This window comes from Pelodiscus sinensis, chromosome 16 (assembly GCF_049634645.1).
Source record: "Pelodiscus sinensis isolate JC-2024 chromosome 16, ASM4963464v1, whole genome shotgun sequence".
Taxonomy (NCBI): Eukaryota; Metazoa; Chordata; order Testudines; family Trionychidae; genus Pelodiscus; species Pelodiscus sinensis.
In genome coordinates this window covers 4,768,905-4,783,739 of record NC_134726.1, presented here as the reverse complement: position 1 = coordinate 4,783,739, position 14,835 = coordinate 4,768,905, and the positions used below count along the sequence as shown (strand labels likewise).

The window sequence follows — 14,835 nt, the reverse complement described above, 5'->3', positions numbered from 1 at the left end:
TGGGGAACAGTCTTTAATATAGCTCTTTAATATCGCTGCCTGTAGAGGCTACTCTCCTTTTGCGAGCTTCGGAACAGCAGCCCCTCCCTTTGCATGTTATGGAAAGCTGTCCTTTGCCCGGGCTTCTGTTGTCTTGCCACAACCAAACCCTGACCTTGCTTTAAGTTAGGAGAGGAGGAAGCTGCATACCGAATTTGAAGGCCCTAGCTTTTACCATTTAGGAGGCGTTCTTGAACAAACAGGCTTGCAGACAGGCACACAGACAAACTCTAATCTCTCTCTCTCTGTGTATATATTGAGTAATATCAGTGCTCCAGATATGTTCTTGGCCTACTCTTTTAAAATAGATAGGTGCCAATGAATGTTCCCTGTAAGCTGAGCGCTTGGGTGGCCACACGAGAGATTCATGTGCTGCCCAGGTGATTAGCAGAGCACCAATATGCAGCAGCATGTGTTTCTACTGATGGTGCATGTCTGTACATGGCTTACTGCACACAACAAAATTTTCCAAACATTGGAAAAATTAGAGGGAATACTGGTACCAATTATTCTGACCTGCCATTCTAAAAATATCTTTTGTTGAGTCTGATTAATGCCCTTCTTAGTTACTGTTGGCACAGAAAGGATTTCACTATCATGTGATACCAATATACCATCCAGCTTCTTTCCATATTAAGAAATGTTGATGAACACACTTGTCAAGTCTGCATCAATTACCATCATGCATTGTGGATCCATAGATTGTTAGGATTTCTTTTGTTCCTAATACTTTTATTAAAAATATTTTTGATTGGTCTTAACATTATTGGTGATAGATGGTGTGAAATAAATATGGGAGACCATATATTAAATGTTCAGGATAGAAATAAATCCTCATTCCCAGAGCACCGTCCAGCCCATGCATTGAGTATGGCTGTCTAGTGAGGAAAATAGTGTGTGACTATGTAAATAAAGAACATAGAATGCATATGTACAACAGGGGCACATTAAGATTGCAAAGATACTTGCATTCTGCCATTTCCTAATGTTTGAATTGACTTTTAAATCGAAATAACCTTCATGAAATGGTTATTTCTGAATATAATAACATAAATAGATTAGCCAGGGATTCAGTTATTTAGATAGGATATTGAAAGCCATACAGTCTCTGGGGTAGACAGTGTAACTATACAGCTAATGCCTGGAGAAGCAACTGCTGCAGAGAAATGCAGTTTACGTGAGCTCTCCTAGAAATAGTACATGCTCTGTCTATGGGGAGAGAAAGGAAGAAGCCTGGTCCAAGGTCTATCAGAAACATTCTGCAAATTTGTTTTGGAAAATAGAGGCTTCTCGCAAGGAGAGACTAGTGGAAACTAAGCCACCCTGCTATAGAAGAGACTATCTTTTGATGGAATGTCAGCAGTGCCTCACACACAGTGAAACTTTCTATGTGCCCACATGGGTCAGAATCCCAGGATGTTTAGCTGGCTGACATTTGCTGTCAGTATTAATCTTAACTCCTGTTTGTTTTTCACATTTAATATATAATTTTGGCATTTCAGGTTTATGCTATGTTGTTGAATGTTGAAAAGAGCCTGAAATGGCTTCAGCAGAAAAAAAGTGTAGATTCTGAAGCTGTAAATTTTCATAATTTCTCTTCTTTCCTTTTAAACTTCCCATGTTCTTCACAGCACGATAAATGATTTATTCCAAAACAATTAAGATATCTAGTCAGATGTTACATCACATGTGGCAGCCAGATGGATGAGATTGGGAATGTACTTGGAGTTCTTTCTTACAGAAAACAAATATCCCTCGCAGTCACTAAGGGTGGGTGTAACCTTCATTCATTTTGCCAGACTTTTACATATTGTTAGGAATAAACCCACAATCAAGGTCTTTATTTACAAAAAAAGTTTAAATAGTTCACTTAGGGCACAGCTACACAGCAGAGCAAAAGTGGAATTAAGCTATGTAACTTGAGCTATGTCAATTTACGTAGCTCAAGTCAAAATAGCTTAATTTGGCTTCTGGTGCTTTCCGCACAACAGGAAGTTGAAAGAAGAGCACTCTTCCTTCGACTTCCCTTACTCCTCATAAAATGAGTGAGAAGCCCATTATTTCAAAATTATTTCAAAATAATGGAGTTGCTGTGTAGACATGCTCTTTGTTATTTCGGAATAACATCAGTTATTCCAAAATAATGCTGCTGTGTAGATATACCCTTACTGATTACAGTTAACTAGCCCGTTTCCACTCCCTACTTGGGAGCTGGGGTTAAGTTAATCTCTGAGGATAGGAGAGAGCAGACAGTATCCCAATTGCTATGCTGGAATTCTGTACAAGGTTGGGATGTCACAGGGTGTGGTGAGGGCTGGGTGCTACACTTCACCAAAATTCTGGGCTATGACTCATCTGAGAGGAAGGACATGATAGCTGACAGGCCTGGCATCTAATTGTGGAGAGCCACACAAAAAGGATAGATCTGCCTTACTTTCCTATTTCTGCAGCACTCAAGTGCCCCTTTGCTTGAATGATTCATCTGTCTGTTTCACCTTCTTATGGTGGAGCAGAGATTGGTTGAGACAGGGGAGGAAGATGAGGAGAATTTATCTTTATCTGATGCAACGTTCCAGCTTAGCAATTGTCACTCTGTTCTGTCCTGTCCAGATGTCATTACAGTTCAATTCAGCCAGCCAGCCTCCTGCTACATCCAGCTTTCTGTGTGCCTACTAGCTAGAATTGTTGCTTTAAATTTTCTGTACCTCCTGGCTGCTATAGCATTGGCAAAAGTACTAATGGAAACTAGGGCTGTAAAATCCTGTTTAATTGGATTAACCAATTAAAGCCAGGGCCACAGATGTTGCCAGACCAGAAAGTTCCAGATTTGTGAGGTTGAACCTGTACTTCAAAGGTGCTCTCCGTCATTAATGACACGAACAGCATTTCGGGACAGTCCAAGTACCTTCAAAAGCCTGTTTCTATTGAGTGTGTCTGTGGATCCCCACTCAGGCCGGCAGCAGAGGGGCCAGCGGCTGGGGATCCCCAGCAGGGCAACCCCCTCTGCTGCTGGCCTGGTCAGGGATCCCCAGGGCCAGAGTCTTCCTTGACTGATCTATACTCTGTGTATGTTCAGAGCCTTTCTGCTCACTTTGCTCTCTGAACTGTTTGTTTCTCTTTGGTGCTGAGAGTCCTGCTGAACCAGTACAGGAGAGGCCAATTTTGCATTGCCTGTCTTAGCTGCCTATAAGTGTGTAACCTAGTTGTAGACTATATCTAGTTTGTCCTGTAAATTAGTACTTTTATATTTGTTTGAACAGAAGAGTCTATGTAAAAGCTCACCATCATGGAAATTAGTTCCTGTAAATACATGGAAAGAGTTTACTTTGTTTTTTTTTAAATGACAGTTTTCCAGAATGATGCCAAGAAAAAGAAGGCAGTTAATTCCATTACATGCTGTCCAGAGTAAACCTGACTTCTCTCCAGCTGACACCTCTGGGAGCCTGACAGTTGTTCTTGATGGGAATTCCTCTCCAATAAGCAGCAAATACTTCTGTGAAGAGAAGAGGACATCTTCTCGGCTAGGAACAGACTTTTTCAACCAACCCTGCATCAGCCTGGCTAAGTCATTTCTAGGACAGGTAATTGACACCAGGAGTCATGTCCATGCCAACAGGCTTATTTTGTGGTACAGCACACACCAACCAACAACATCAATTGTTGGACCATAATTGCATCCTTTCGCTAGGTTTTAATTCCAAAGCTGTCTGATGTTCCAGGAAATTTGGGTTCACACCTGCTCTTTGTGAACTCATTGAGACTTTTGGGAATAGAGTCGGCCCCATTTTGGTTGCATAAACAGAATCAGTTTCTTATCAGATCAATTTTCTGTTGCATTTTGCATTAAGCTTATTCTGAAACTTATTATTTTTAATCTGGTTTATTCACTGAAATGGAATTTGTGACTGGTCCAGGACTATTCTTCTTGTAACGGGTATTCATATAGGTTGGCTTTATATTTTTTTTTGCTAGGTAGCATAATGGACAGTCACTGGCCTGGGACTCAGTCCTGGGTTATATTTCTAGCTCTGGCCTGCTGTGTCATCTTGGGCTGGAAATAGCACTATGTAAGGGTTAAGGATTATTATTATTCTATAATATGTAAGAATAGTTACTTCTCTCTGGAAACCCACTCTAAACTCTATGCCTTCTTTCCTGCTGCCTTGTATGCTAAGAACAGCCTCTCACTTAATATAATCAAGCTCTATCCTCTTAAGAGGCAAATATTGCCTCTTTCTTTGCAGACGTGAAGGGTCTTGACTGCAGCTAAATCAGCATGGGTTGATCCTACTAAAAAGACAAGGTACATGATTTTACCCTTCCTTGTGTACCACTTAATTGTGTCCATTGGGGGTCCCTTTACATTAGTACACAGTGTGTTTTGCCGTGCAGGCCATGGGTGTCACAGGAGAGGGGCTGTGGGATATTTAACTATGCACATCCATTAGATATTCTCCACCTGTAGGCAGTGGGGGGAGCACATGAGCACAGAGACTGTGATCGCATCTGCATAGTATTTTCATGGCCTTCCCCTGAGGGACAAGAAATCCCTGTCACATGGCTCAATTAAATTAGTTGTATTCTTTAGCTAGGAATTAGCCCTTAAATTTCTAAAACTCCACACACACATCTTAAAGCATTCCAAAGGTCTCAGCTTGTGTGTGCTCTGTATTGCGCCTGCTGTTCCTCTTGAATTTTTTTTAAAGTCATAGAAACATTTCTGTCAATCTTAGATTTGGTAAACATTTTGAAGTTTGTCTTACCAAATCTAAACTTTAGGCCATACTTTGCCGGACAGTAATTCTTTAAAGTGCATTTGGACATACTAGTATGTCCTGTCAATAGGACACACAAATCTAAACAGAACAGAATACACCCAGGGATATTTTTCATATACACCATAGGTTGAATCTCCCTGGTCCAGAATTCTCAGAACCTGACCGGTCCTGAATGATGGATTTTGCCAGACCATTGGAGGTCAATTCCAGTACCTCTGCTGATGGAATCCAGGCTCCACACCCCCATTTGGCTCCTCTGCTGGCCAATCTGGCTCCTGTCCTGGCCACTGGCCTGGCTGCTGGGCTTCCTGCTCGTGCCCTCAGCTGGGCTGCGATGCTGGCTCTGGCTCCCCCCCGGGTGGGCTCTGCTACTAGGTCTGGACCTGGCCATCAGGCTCCCCTCTGCTGGCTCTCTGCCTCGGGGCTGACTCTGCTGCCAGCCCCAGTGCTAGGCTCCAGGCTCCTCTTCTCATGGTTCTCTGGTCCTACAAAGCCCTGGTCCACAGAGGGTCAACCTGCAGTGAATGAGGAAATTTCAGGAGGCTAGTTAAGGGCATTTGCTTATTTTTCCACCAGGAGAATCTCTTGTCTTGATTCCAGTTCAGTGAATTGTTTTTGGTGTCATGGAGGACAAAATGCAGACTGTGTTTAACAATCACCGGTGGAAAAGGGATGTGTGTCTTGAGTGACTTTCTTTGTGCACATTTGGGGTTGCTGAGCAATCAAGGAAATGACTGTGTGAATCTTAAAACCACAACTCAATTCTCAGCATTTAATTTGTTTAAAAGAGAAAGTCAGCCATGTGTGCCTCATGCGTCTGGAGGTTTTAAAGCTGTCCCTATTCTGTATGACTGTGTTCACAGATCATGACTTCAGATTGGCCAAACAATTCTGAAGCCTTCCTGTGCATATTTCATGATTGAAAAATGGTAATCTCACTAATTGATAACGTGGGAGTTGTTAAAAACAGATTCCAAAATGCAATAGTTGTGATGTTTGATGCAGATTTCTGGCAAATCTATTCTTGGATCAGGCCAACAATTGCTTTAAAAATTCAGCAGAAACATCTGGCAGGAATTAAGCTTTCTGCTTCATGAGAATCATTCCAAAATAACTTGTTTTTAAATATGGGAGTGCAGAATGTAGTATAATTAAACAGAGTTTGTGTCCAAACGAGGCTACACTGAAGTATTTCATAAACACACTAAATAAAACAAGATGTCTGGAAACAACATTAGCTCAAAGCACAAAAAACAGTGTGTGTATAGATTTTGCTTATGTTCTTCTGTCATTTTACAATTATTTTCACCATTCTCTACTTCTTCACCTACATTGTGTTATTTCCTAAGTGCCAGCAGCAGGGAGCCTATTTCAATAGTGAAGTTTTGTCAGGTTGTTGCCCAGCATCTCCTTGCTGTATGTTGTGTACTGTGGAAACTGTACAAATATCATTCATACCCTGATTGATTGTGTCCAGCTGGGGACCAGGCCTTGGTACTAGTCTTGGTAAGACTGTGTCTAATGAGGAAGTTATTTAATCATATTTGTTGTCATATTTTCCTCTGAATTCAATAGTTCACATGTAATGATGTGCTGAAGTTGTGAGTTAGTCAGTGTCAGTGACTTGACAGGTGGCACTCTTTGCTTCAGCCAATAAACATGTTGGATGGAACAAAAACAAGTGGGCAGCCTGGAAAGAATGACCTTATTTTATGACTATTTATTTACGATAAATGTGTACTGCATGATACAGTCACATTGAGAAAAATGGAACATTTGTTCCCTCCAGCATTTTGATAGGTAAATGACCAAGTGACTCGATCCTTGGACTAAAGTGTGATGCAGAATGAGAACTGGAAGAGCTCACCTTGGTTTTTAGAGCGAATACAAAGCACCCATTATGTCATGACTCTGTATTTCTTACTTCTCATGCTTTTTCCAGTGACCCAGGCTGTGTCTACACTACAGGGAGTATTTTGGCATAGTTATATTGGTGTAGTTGTGCCAGAAAAGCCTTGTAATGTAAGTTTAGCCCACCCCAATGGAGGGGATTTTTCAGTGCTTGTAGGAACACCAGCTCCCAAAATAAAGTTAACTTCTGTCAGTATAGCTGCACCTACATTGAGGCATAGCTTTGTCGGTCAGGGAGGTGTGTTTTCTTCAGACCCCTAATGTAGCTATGTTGACCTAATGAAAAGGTTCCTTACTTAGGGACTCTCTAACACACTTTTGACCTGTCTTTCAGATTTTAGTTCATAAACTTCCAGATGGCAGAGAACTCCGGGGAAGGATTGTGGAAACAGAGGCGTATCTGGGTGGGGAAGATGAAGCTTCCCATTCAAAGGGAGGGAAGCAAACTGCAAGAAATGCAGCCATGTTCATGAAGCCTGGAACCCTGTATGTGTACCAGATCTATGGGATTTATTTCTGCATGAATGTTTCCAGCCAGGGTAAGTGAGGACTTAACAGTTACAATGATTATGGCATAAGGTGCTTCCATAGTGCGGATATTCATTCTTGCCCTGACTCAGCTAGTTCTGAGCTTCATATAGACGCTTAGTTTGCAAAGCCAGTTTCTATTGCCACCTTTGACTTGATGCTTCTGTCCATGCCGTAAAGTTAAAAACAACCCTGGAAGACAAGGCCTCTTTAAAGTTAGTGTTGCCATCAGCAACTAGTTATTACACAGATTGTGCACAATGCCTGTCTCTTATTACACTGTATGGATAGGATCTAGCACAATGGGGACCCAATCTCAGTTGAGGCCTCTAGGCAGCACTGCTATAAATACAACAACATTTGAGTCTCTAAGATAGAATGTGTGTTTGCCGAACTTTTACTTGGATGAATTTAGAAAACTCTTAGTGTAAATATCCTGAGATGCTACTTCATATTTGCAACCTTAGTGCTAGACAACACTGAAGGTGATTTTTGGTAAATCTGTTTACACACTATGAGGCTACAATGTAGCGTGTAGGTTCCTTGCAGTTACTGCTGAAAATATAAAAAAGCAGAATATAATGAAGGCATGGCAGTGATTATAATAAAGGCAAGCTATCCCTATGGGCTATAACAAGATCTCATGTCTGGTGAAATGATGGGAAATTTGTGCCCAAATCATGAGGAGTTTCTGCTGTAGGGAAAAGACTGAAATGTCTGAGTCCGTGCCTTGATTTTTCTTAAAAGAAAACTCCATTATTTTTTTTTAAAAACTTCAAACTTGTTTCATTGTTTTAAAGATAATTAAACTCTTGGTCTTATAAACAATGTATGTATACCCAACAAAATTAATCAGCCATCTGAAAGCTGCTCATTTAGGAAGAATCACTGCAGAGTGACTGAAATTAAGGCCTTACACTGTGGTGATATTAGGAAGCTCGGAGCTCAAACTGCAGTTGGTGTGAAGGACTTCAAATTATATTGACGCTTATCTGAAAATATCCTCCAAGGCTCCCACTGTCTTATTTGTTGATGTGTAGAAAGATTTTCCTTCAGTCCTACTTTCTCACTTCCTGCCAGAATGGTAATTTGCTTGAAATAAAGTTATGGGTTACTAAAGACATCCTAAAATTGTAATAGGCAATTCTTAGAGGAACTGTTTATTTTCTTTTGAAACTTTCAGATGATATTTTTAAATGTTTTTACTTCTGTGCAAAGGAGCTTTAAAAAAATTGCTTGGCATTTTCCAAAGTAGGAAGCAAATGTTCATAGTACAAGTGACCATGAATCTCCAAATGTCAGTCTTTGGAGCCCAGCCAGACAGAAAGACAGTGTCAGATTAAAACCATAGGGAAGAACTAGTGTATCTCCCATGACTGTTCCAGGAGGAATCTTGTGTTTCTGAATGGAGGAGTTTTGGATTGAGTAGGACCAGCACATGTGAATTTCATTAAGATGTCTCTGTCGAGTCTGTCCAGATAATAAAAGGCAGAGCTCTTCCTCAGCCAGAAGGGGATTTATACAACTTGCGATATTGTAAATCATCTTCTGTTTAAAAAAAACAACAATCTTTGGTGCTTAAATTGATTCTCTGAAATGGAAAAAAAGGGGGGGGGGCGGGGGTTCTGTCCGCAGCTTTTCCTCCATACCTGTATTCAGGCTCATTAGAAGGGCTGATCTCTGTGTGTGTGGTCTGTTTTTAAATATTCACTGACTTGTTTTTGTTTTAAGATTAAAAACTTGTCCTTGTCAGTAGCCTTATGGGGGATTTGCAAAAACAAATTTTCCCCTTGTGAGCTGCTCTTCCATTGGACCTGAGAGCATCAGGAGATGGGTGTGCGAAGCATCTGATAGTTACCTGTCAGGGCATGTAAAGAACAGGTAATAGTCTGTAGATACAGGTTGCCTTACCTATGTAGCAGCTTCCATGAACCTATCTACATGTAGGAACTCTGTCCCCGTGAAACTGCGCACACATCAGTGTGCTGCAGCAGACATCTAGCATGAGTGCAGAAGCTGCTGTGAATCTATCTTGGCATGCCTAGAATCGTGAGTCACTGTTAACCCCCATCAGTGTGAGAAACTTGCTTGTGCAAATATGGTGTCAGCTTTCTGACACCCTCAGTCTGTTAGCCACCCAAAAAAATTCCTCAGGGCTCTGCTAGCCCCTGCTTTGCCTTGCATGTTAACACTGGGTATACCCCAGTCCCTGAGCTGCTCTGAGTGTTCCCTGGTAGTGCCCAGCCTGTCACTGGATGCTCTTAGTAATTACCAGAGTTGCTATTCCCAACGGTATATACACACACGGCTTCATTGCAACAGCTCAGGATCAGGTTTTGTATGACACCATAGCCCAGAGATGAATTTATAGTGAAGCAGTTGTAAGTTTATCATCAAAGATCAAGATTTAAGAGTAATCAAGAAAAGAGAATGAAAACAAATGGTTACATGGTCCTTAGAACCCTGTTTACCTTTGACAGGCTAAAATCCTTGTCTAAAGCATTGTCTCATCTGAGCTTTCTACCTAGTGTCCCCAACCTACGTGACTGGGATCCACCATTTATGAATGTAAAAGGCACTGTCCTTTTTGCTCTGTTGGTGAGGGGACAATCAAAATATTTGTCTTGTCTCCTAGTTATAGGCCAGTAAAGGTTTGAAATGCTGTCTGTCTGTTCTTCAGCATGCTGCCCCTCAAGGTGATTTCTCAGCTGCATGTTGAATTGGAATGCAACTTAGCTCCTATGTGTTTGGCTTGCCATACGTAGTTTACATCAGAGGCAGGGATAGGTGAGTGAATATAGCTTTGCAGAAAACCTGTTTGCTAACTTTGCCTTTTTACATAATTTAAAACATTTTAATAAGTACGCATAACTACTTATACCCCATCTGTACGTAGAGCTTTCATCACTTACAGTCAGTGTGTCACCAGCTTTCATTTGATATCTTACAGGTCAATATTTATGGATTAATAGTAAAGATATTAACATGCATTTTGGGGGTAAACGTGTAACTGCTGAAATTTTCAGCAGTTACACATTTACATGGGGGGGAAGGAGGAAGAAGGCAGCTCTATTGGAGCCAGTGTGTGCGGGGAGCTGTCTGCCCCCTTCTATGCTACTGCTTTACTAGACCCACTAAATCAAATGCTAGAAGATAGATTTCTGGCATGGCAAGTGGAGATGTGGCTCAGGTTGTTTTCAGGAGCTCTTTTGTGTCAGGAGTGAAGAACAACAGATGATGTCACCTCTTCCCTTATATAGCTTTAACATGTTGCAGGAACCCTTTGTCCCAAACTCAGTTTGTGGAGAAACACTCTGACATTCCAAGATGGAGTTCAGAATCATGTGGCCTGGTCACATGTCCTTGTGTACTTTGTTGAGTCATAGCAGCCATTATTTACAGACTGTGTGGGACATTCACAAGAAGATTAAGGTCTTCTAGAGTCCATTATCTTTGTTGATGGTCTGTCAGCGCTGTTTGACTCCTTCATTGTTGTGCTAGAAAGTCTAGTTATGCATATCTCAAAGAATAAGCATGACTGAAATACAGATGGTCAATATTCGTAACTTGAAATACAAAAATGATACATACGAAGAGGATGCACAAGATCTGTCTCTCTAGTTCAGGCATGTCCAAAGTCCGGCCCGCGGGCCAATTGCAGCCCGTGTTCCGGTTTAATACGGCCCCCCAGGTAATTTGGCAATATCTATCTTTTATGGCCCCCAACGAATCCATATGTATTGAGATGAATACATTGTAAAATCTCAGTTAATGTCAGTTGGTCTAAATCAGTTATAAATATATTTGGACACAACATGTATACTTGGTGTTATGTTCCTGTTCATATTTTTTGAACTTAAAAGTTGACAGACAACCTTTATTACCAATAATATGTAATGTACTTTACAATGTTCCTGACATATATTTCAGCTTCTTGGATTTTTTTTTCATCTGGCCTTCAGATATGAAAGGCAGAGTGATTTAACACCTGTTTAGATTTGTCATCCATGTGACGGAATGAAAAGTATGCCGTTTGCAATAAACTTTGCATAAAATAGTTAATTTGCATTGAATTTTAATGGTTCAAAGAATGTCAGGCAAAATGGTCGGCCCTCACGCATGTTCACTTCATCAAATCTGGCCCTCTTTGAAAAAAGTTTGGACACCCCTGCTCTAGTTGCATACTGTGGACTCTAGGACAAACTGAAATTTGCACCTTGCCAGAAAGTATTTTCAGCTTACCTTAGTCTCCTCTTCTTTTTTGTCTGACCAGAGACATTGTGACATTGAAAAAGAAACTACCTAGAAAAAAGGGAAAAGTTCCTTTCTTCATTCCATATGCTGAAACTTTCAGCTATTGGTACTGATGGAACCAGCTGGAACCAACTTTCCCTATGGAGCATTCAGGGTTTCCCCCAAAAGTTCCCCCCCTACGTAGGTGGTGACTCCAGAGAGGGATGCAAGAATATCAGGAATCTGTCTTCCACCTACAAATGACTGTTCAAGGTAGGGATGTTAAATATCATTTAATTGAATAGTTGATTAACCTCATGAATTCCTATTGGTTAGTCAACCATTCTATAGTCCCCAGGGGACGAAGCTGGCAGATATTGCACTCTGATCTCACTCCCAAGGAGCCCTCTGCCACTCCACACAACTGTCTCTGTATCAGAGGAAGCAGTGCAGGGTGCTAGGCGGGAGCTGGTACGCAAGGGGAGTTGGTTTAAAAAACAGCTTCCCTTGCAGACTGGCTGCCTGTCGCCTGGCTTGTGCTGCTGCCTCTGATATAGAAGCAGCAGTGCAGAGTGGTAATAGCCCCTGTCTAGAGAGTATCTGAGCTCCTGGACTTGGTGTGAGACAGCTGAGCTGGGCTGCCTACCCATCTGGCTCCTAATAAACTTTAAATGCAGAGCTGCAGCAAGGGTAGGTCCCAGACCCGTCACAAGCCAGGACTGAGACAGTCTGCTGGCCAGCCTGCTAAAAAAATTGACTGGTGGGGTCAGGGCAGGGAAATGCATGTAGTCTATAGCTTATAGGTTAATGTTTTTGCTTATTGGTTAATCAGTTAGTCGGCTACACTATTACATCCCTAATTCAAGGGATTGAAGGTTCCCCTCAACCATTTGACCCTTCAAATTGGCCCTAATAGGATGGTTGGGCTCCATATGGCAGACATCCCAGTTCCATCTATCAGTCCCATCTAACCTCGCCAATGCAACACCTGTTAGCACCATAAAAGTATGAGGGAGAAAATACTGAAGGTACTGTAGACAGAGATGGGTGTTTCTTCGTTCTCAGCAGATGGGGCAATTGCTCCATCTTTGCTTCTGTATAGGGGCAAATGTCCTTTAGATTCCACTAGAAGAGGTGCCTTGTACCCCACACTGAGAAGGCTGAGAAGTGCCATTTTGCACCAGCCAAAAGAGCAGAGTTCTTCACACACTGAGCACAAACTCCCTGGTAGTACAAGCAAGGTCTAGACTACAGCATCCCAAGGCTCCACTGGCAGACAAGGGCTCTAAACAACTTACCTTCCTTCCTAGGAGGGCATTTTCTTCTTCAGGTCCATATTAACTACCAAGCCATTTTAGCAAAATATGAGTTCAACAATTATTTGAAGAGCTTGGACTTCAAGGACAAAAGCCTTAAAGGGACAGGGCCCAATTCCAGGCCATGATTGATTAAAGCAAATTGGTGGCTAAAACATTCCATCAAGCAGCAATGGATGCAGCTGACACTGCATGGAATGGGGGTAGTCACGGTCATAATCAAGAGGTGTGAGTCTTCGCTACACACTTTGGGGTTCCCCAGGAAGGTTCAGAGACTTCTGACTTAATCTGATTTATTTAACAAGAAAACTGACTAGTCTCTATGCTCATTGAAAGAGTCTAGAACAGTTCTCCGCTGCCTGCATTTACATCCTAGCCCTGAACAGCAAATACCATAAACAAGCATACAAGTCAAGATTGCTCCTTCTACTATTCTGCCCTCATGCTCACTCAGCACACACAACAAATATCAGAGGGTGCAGAGGCCTAGATCCACAGCTCCTTCTATCAGAACTGCAACTACTCAACCCCATCCACCATCTAGAGTTATTTTTGATGAGATGAGCAAGCACTGCCTATGCCTATTGGTGTAATGCACTATTGTCCCCCCATCTTTGGTGACTACCTCACAATCTTCAGACGCAACTGGAGGGCAGTTACAACAGACAAGTAGTACTAGAAATCATCCACTGTAGACACCCTTTGCTCCTCTTCACAAGAAGATTCTCCAGCAGGAGACAGATTCCTTCTCTACCGAGGGGCCACAGCACTAGGGGAAGCTTTTTTCCCTATGCTTCCTAGTCCCCACAAAAAACAGAAGCTGGAAACTTTGGCATTTAAACATTTTTATTTGCAAACCCAGATTCTGAATGGTTACTATGGTCCGGGAGTGAACTGAGAGCACTCATGGCTGATTGTCTTACGCTTTTTATAGGGAGGTTTCTTTTCACCTGAAATTCATGCTAAACATAACTTCTGTCTTGCACATAAATTAGTCTGTTAACTTGCCTGTATTTATCCAACACGTCCTGCTTTCAGTGAGGAGAGGAGACTTCACTATCTGGATGTCAAATGAGCTCTGACATTCTACCTGCAAAAGACAAAATGGATAGAAAATCAATGGAGTTAATTGTTGCTATAGTGGAGTGGTTGCAATGACCAGGTCTCTGCTGTGCTCTGAGATTCTCTATGTAGATCTCCAGCTGCATCGTTTTGTGTTACCAGTTAGTGCATATTCTTCCCCTGGCTAAAGTGAAAGCCCATTCCTGTAGAGCACAAGCCACTTCAACAGCATTTCTCTGAGATATTATGAACACAGGCACCAACTTTCTTCTGTCTGGATGGGTGCTCAACCCCATAGCCCTTCCCCCATTCTGCTCTTCCCCCCACGGAATCACATCCCTGCTTCTTCACATCTCCACCCCATCCTCACCTTTTCTGGGACTGTAGCACCCCTAGTCTTGGTGCCTATAATAGCGAATGTCTGGAGAGTGGCTACCTGAAGCTCCATCCCTACGTTCATGAAAACATTTGTTTCAATTCCAGCCTTCTCTGCAGATGCAGCTGCTGGGACTGCAGTACTATAAGCATCTAAACCAGCTGCATCCTCACCACCTCCACCACTGCTTATGAATTGTCCACATGTGGAACACCTACCAAGATTGGCACTCCAAGAGGAAATGGAGGTTGCTGATCTGTAACTAGAAGCTCTTTTGAGATGTATGGTCCCTATGTATGTTCCGCTACTTGCTGTCCATCCCTTCTGATTTTGAATTCTTCTGATTTGTGGTAAGAGAGGAACTGGAGAGCCTGCACTGCTCCTTATGCCCTTGGTTCATTGCACAATGAGAACAGTGGACACTACTTATTAGAAATCTCTAATCTCAGGTATATGGTCTGTATGGTTACTCAACTATGGAATACAACTAGAGACCACACATCCCAATGAATCTCCAGTTACAGGAACCTCCATTTTGGATTGGCATGTGCATCTACGCCAGTAGGGGCTTGCACGAGGTGTTACTACATCA

The 14,835-nt window shown here is 42.1% G+C and overlaps 2 protein-coding genes across 12 annotated transcripts in view; one reads left to right on the top strand and one right to left on the bottom strand.

The window, feature by feature from the left end:
• The window catches only part of MPG (N-methylpurine DNA glycosylase), a 32,559-nt gene that overhangs the window by 3,962 nt on the left and 13,762 nt on the right, over nt 1–14,835 (top strand). For both annotated transcript variants that reach the window (XM_075899194.1, XM_014574298.3), the window contains exons 2-3: nt 3,387–3,620; nt 7,063–7,267. In XM_075899194.1, the coding sequence (XP_075755309.1) occupies nt 3,396–3,620; nt 7,063–7,267 (430 nt within the window). In that variant the 5' untranslated portion in view covers nt 3,387–3,395. The remainder of the gene's footprint in view (nt 1–3,386; nt 3,621–7,062; nt 7,268–14,835) is intronic.
• NPRL3 (NPR3 like, GATOR1 complex subunit) overlaps nt 13,634–14,835 on the bottom strand; it is a 91,651-nt gene continuing 90,449 nt past the window's right edge. For all 10 annotated transcript variants that reach the window (XR_012896097.1, XR_012896095.1, XR_012896096.1 and 7 more), the window contains one exon: nt 13,634–13,895. Coding sequence is in view for 1 of the 10 variants with exons in the window: in XM_075899191.1 (XP_075755306.1) it covers nt 13,892–13,895 (4 nt within the window). In the remaining 9 variants the exon portion in view is untranslated. The remainder of the gene's footprint in view (nt 13,896–14,835) is intronic.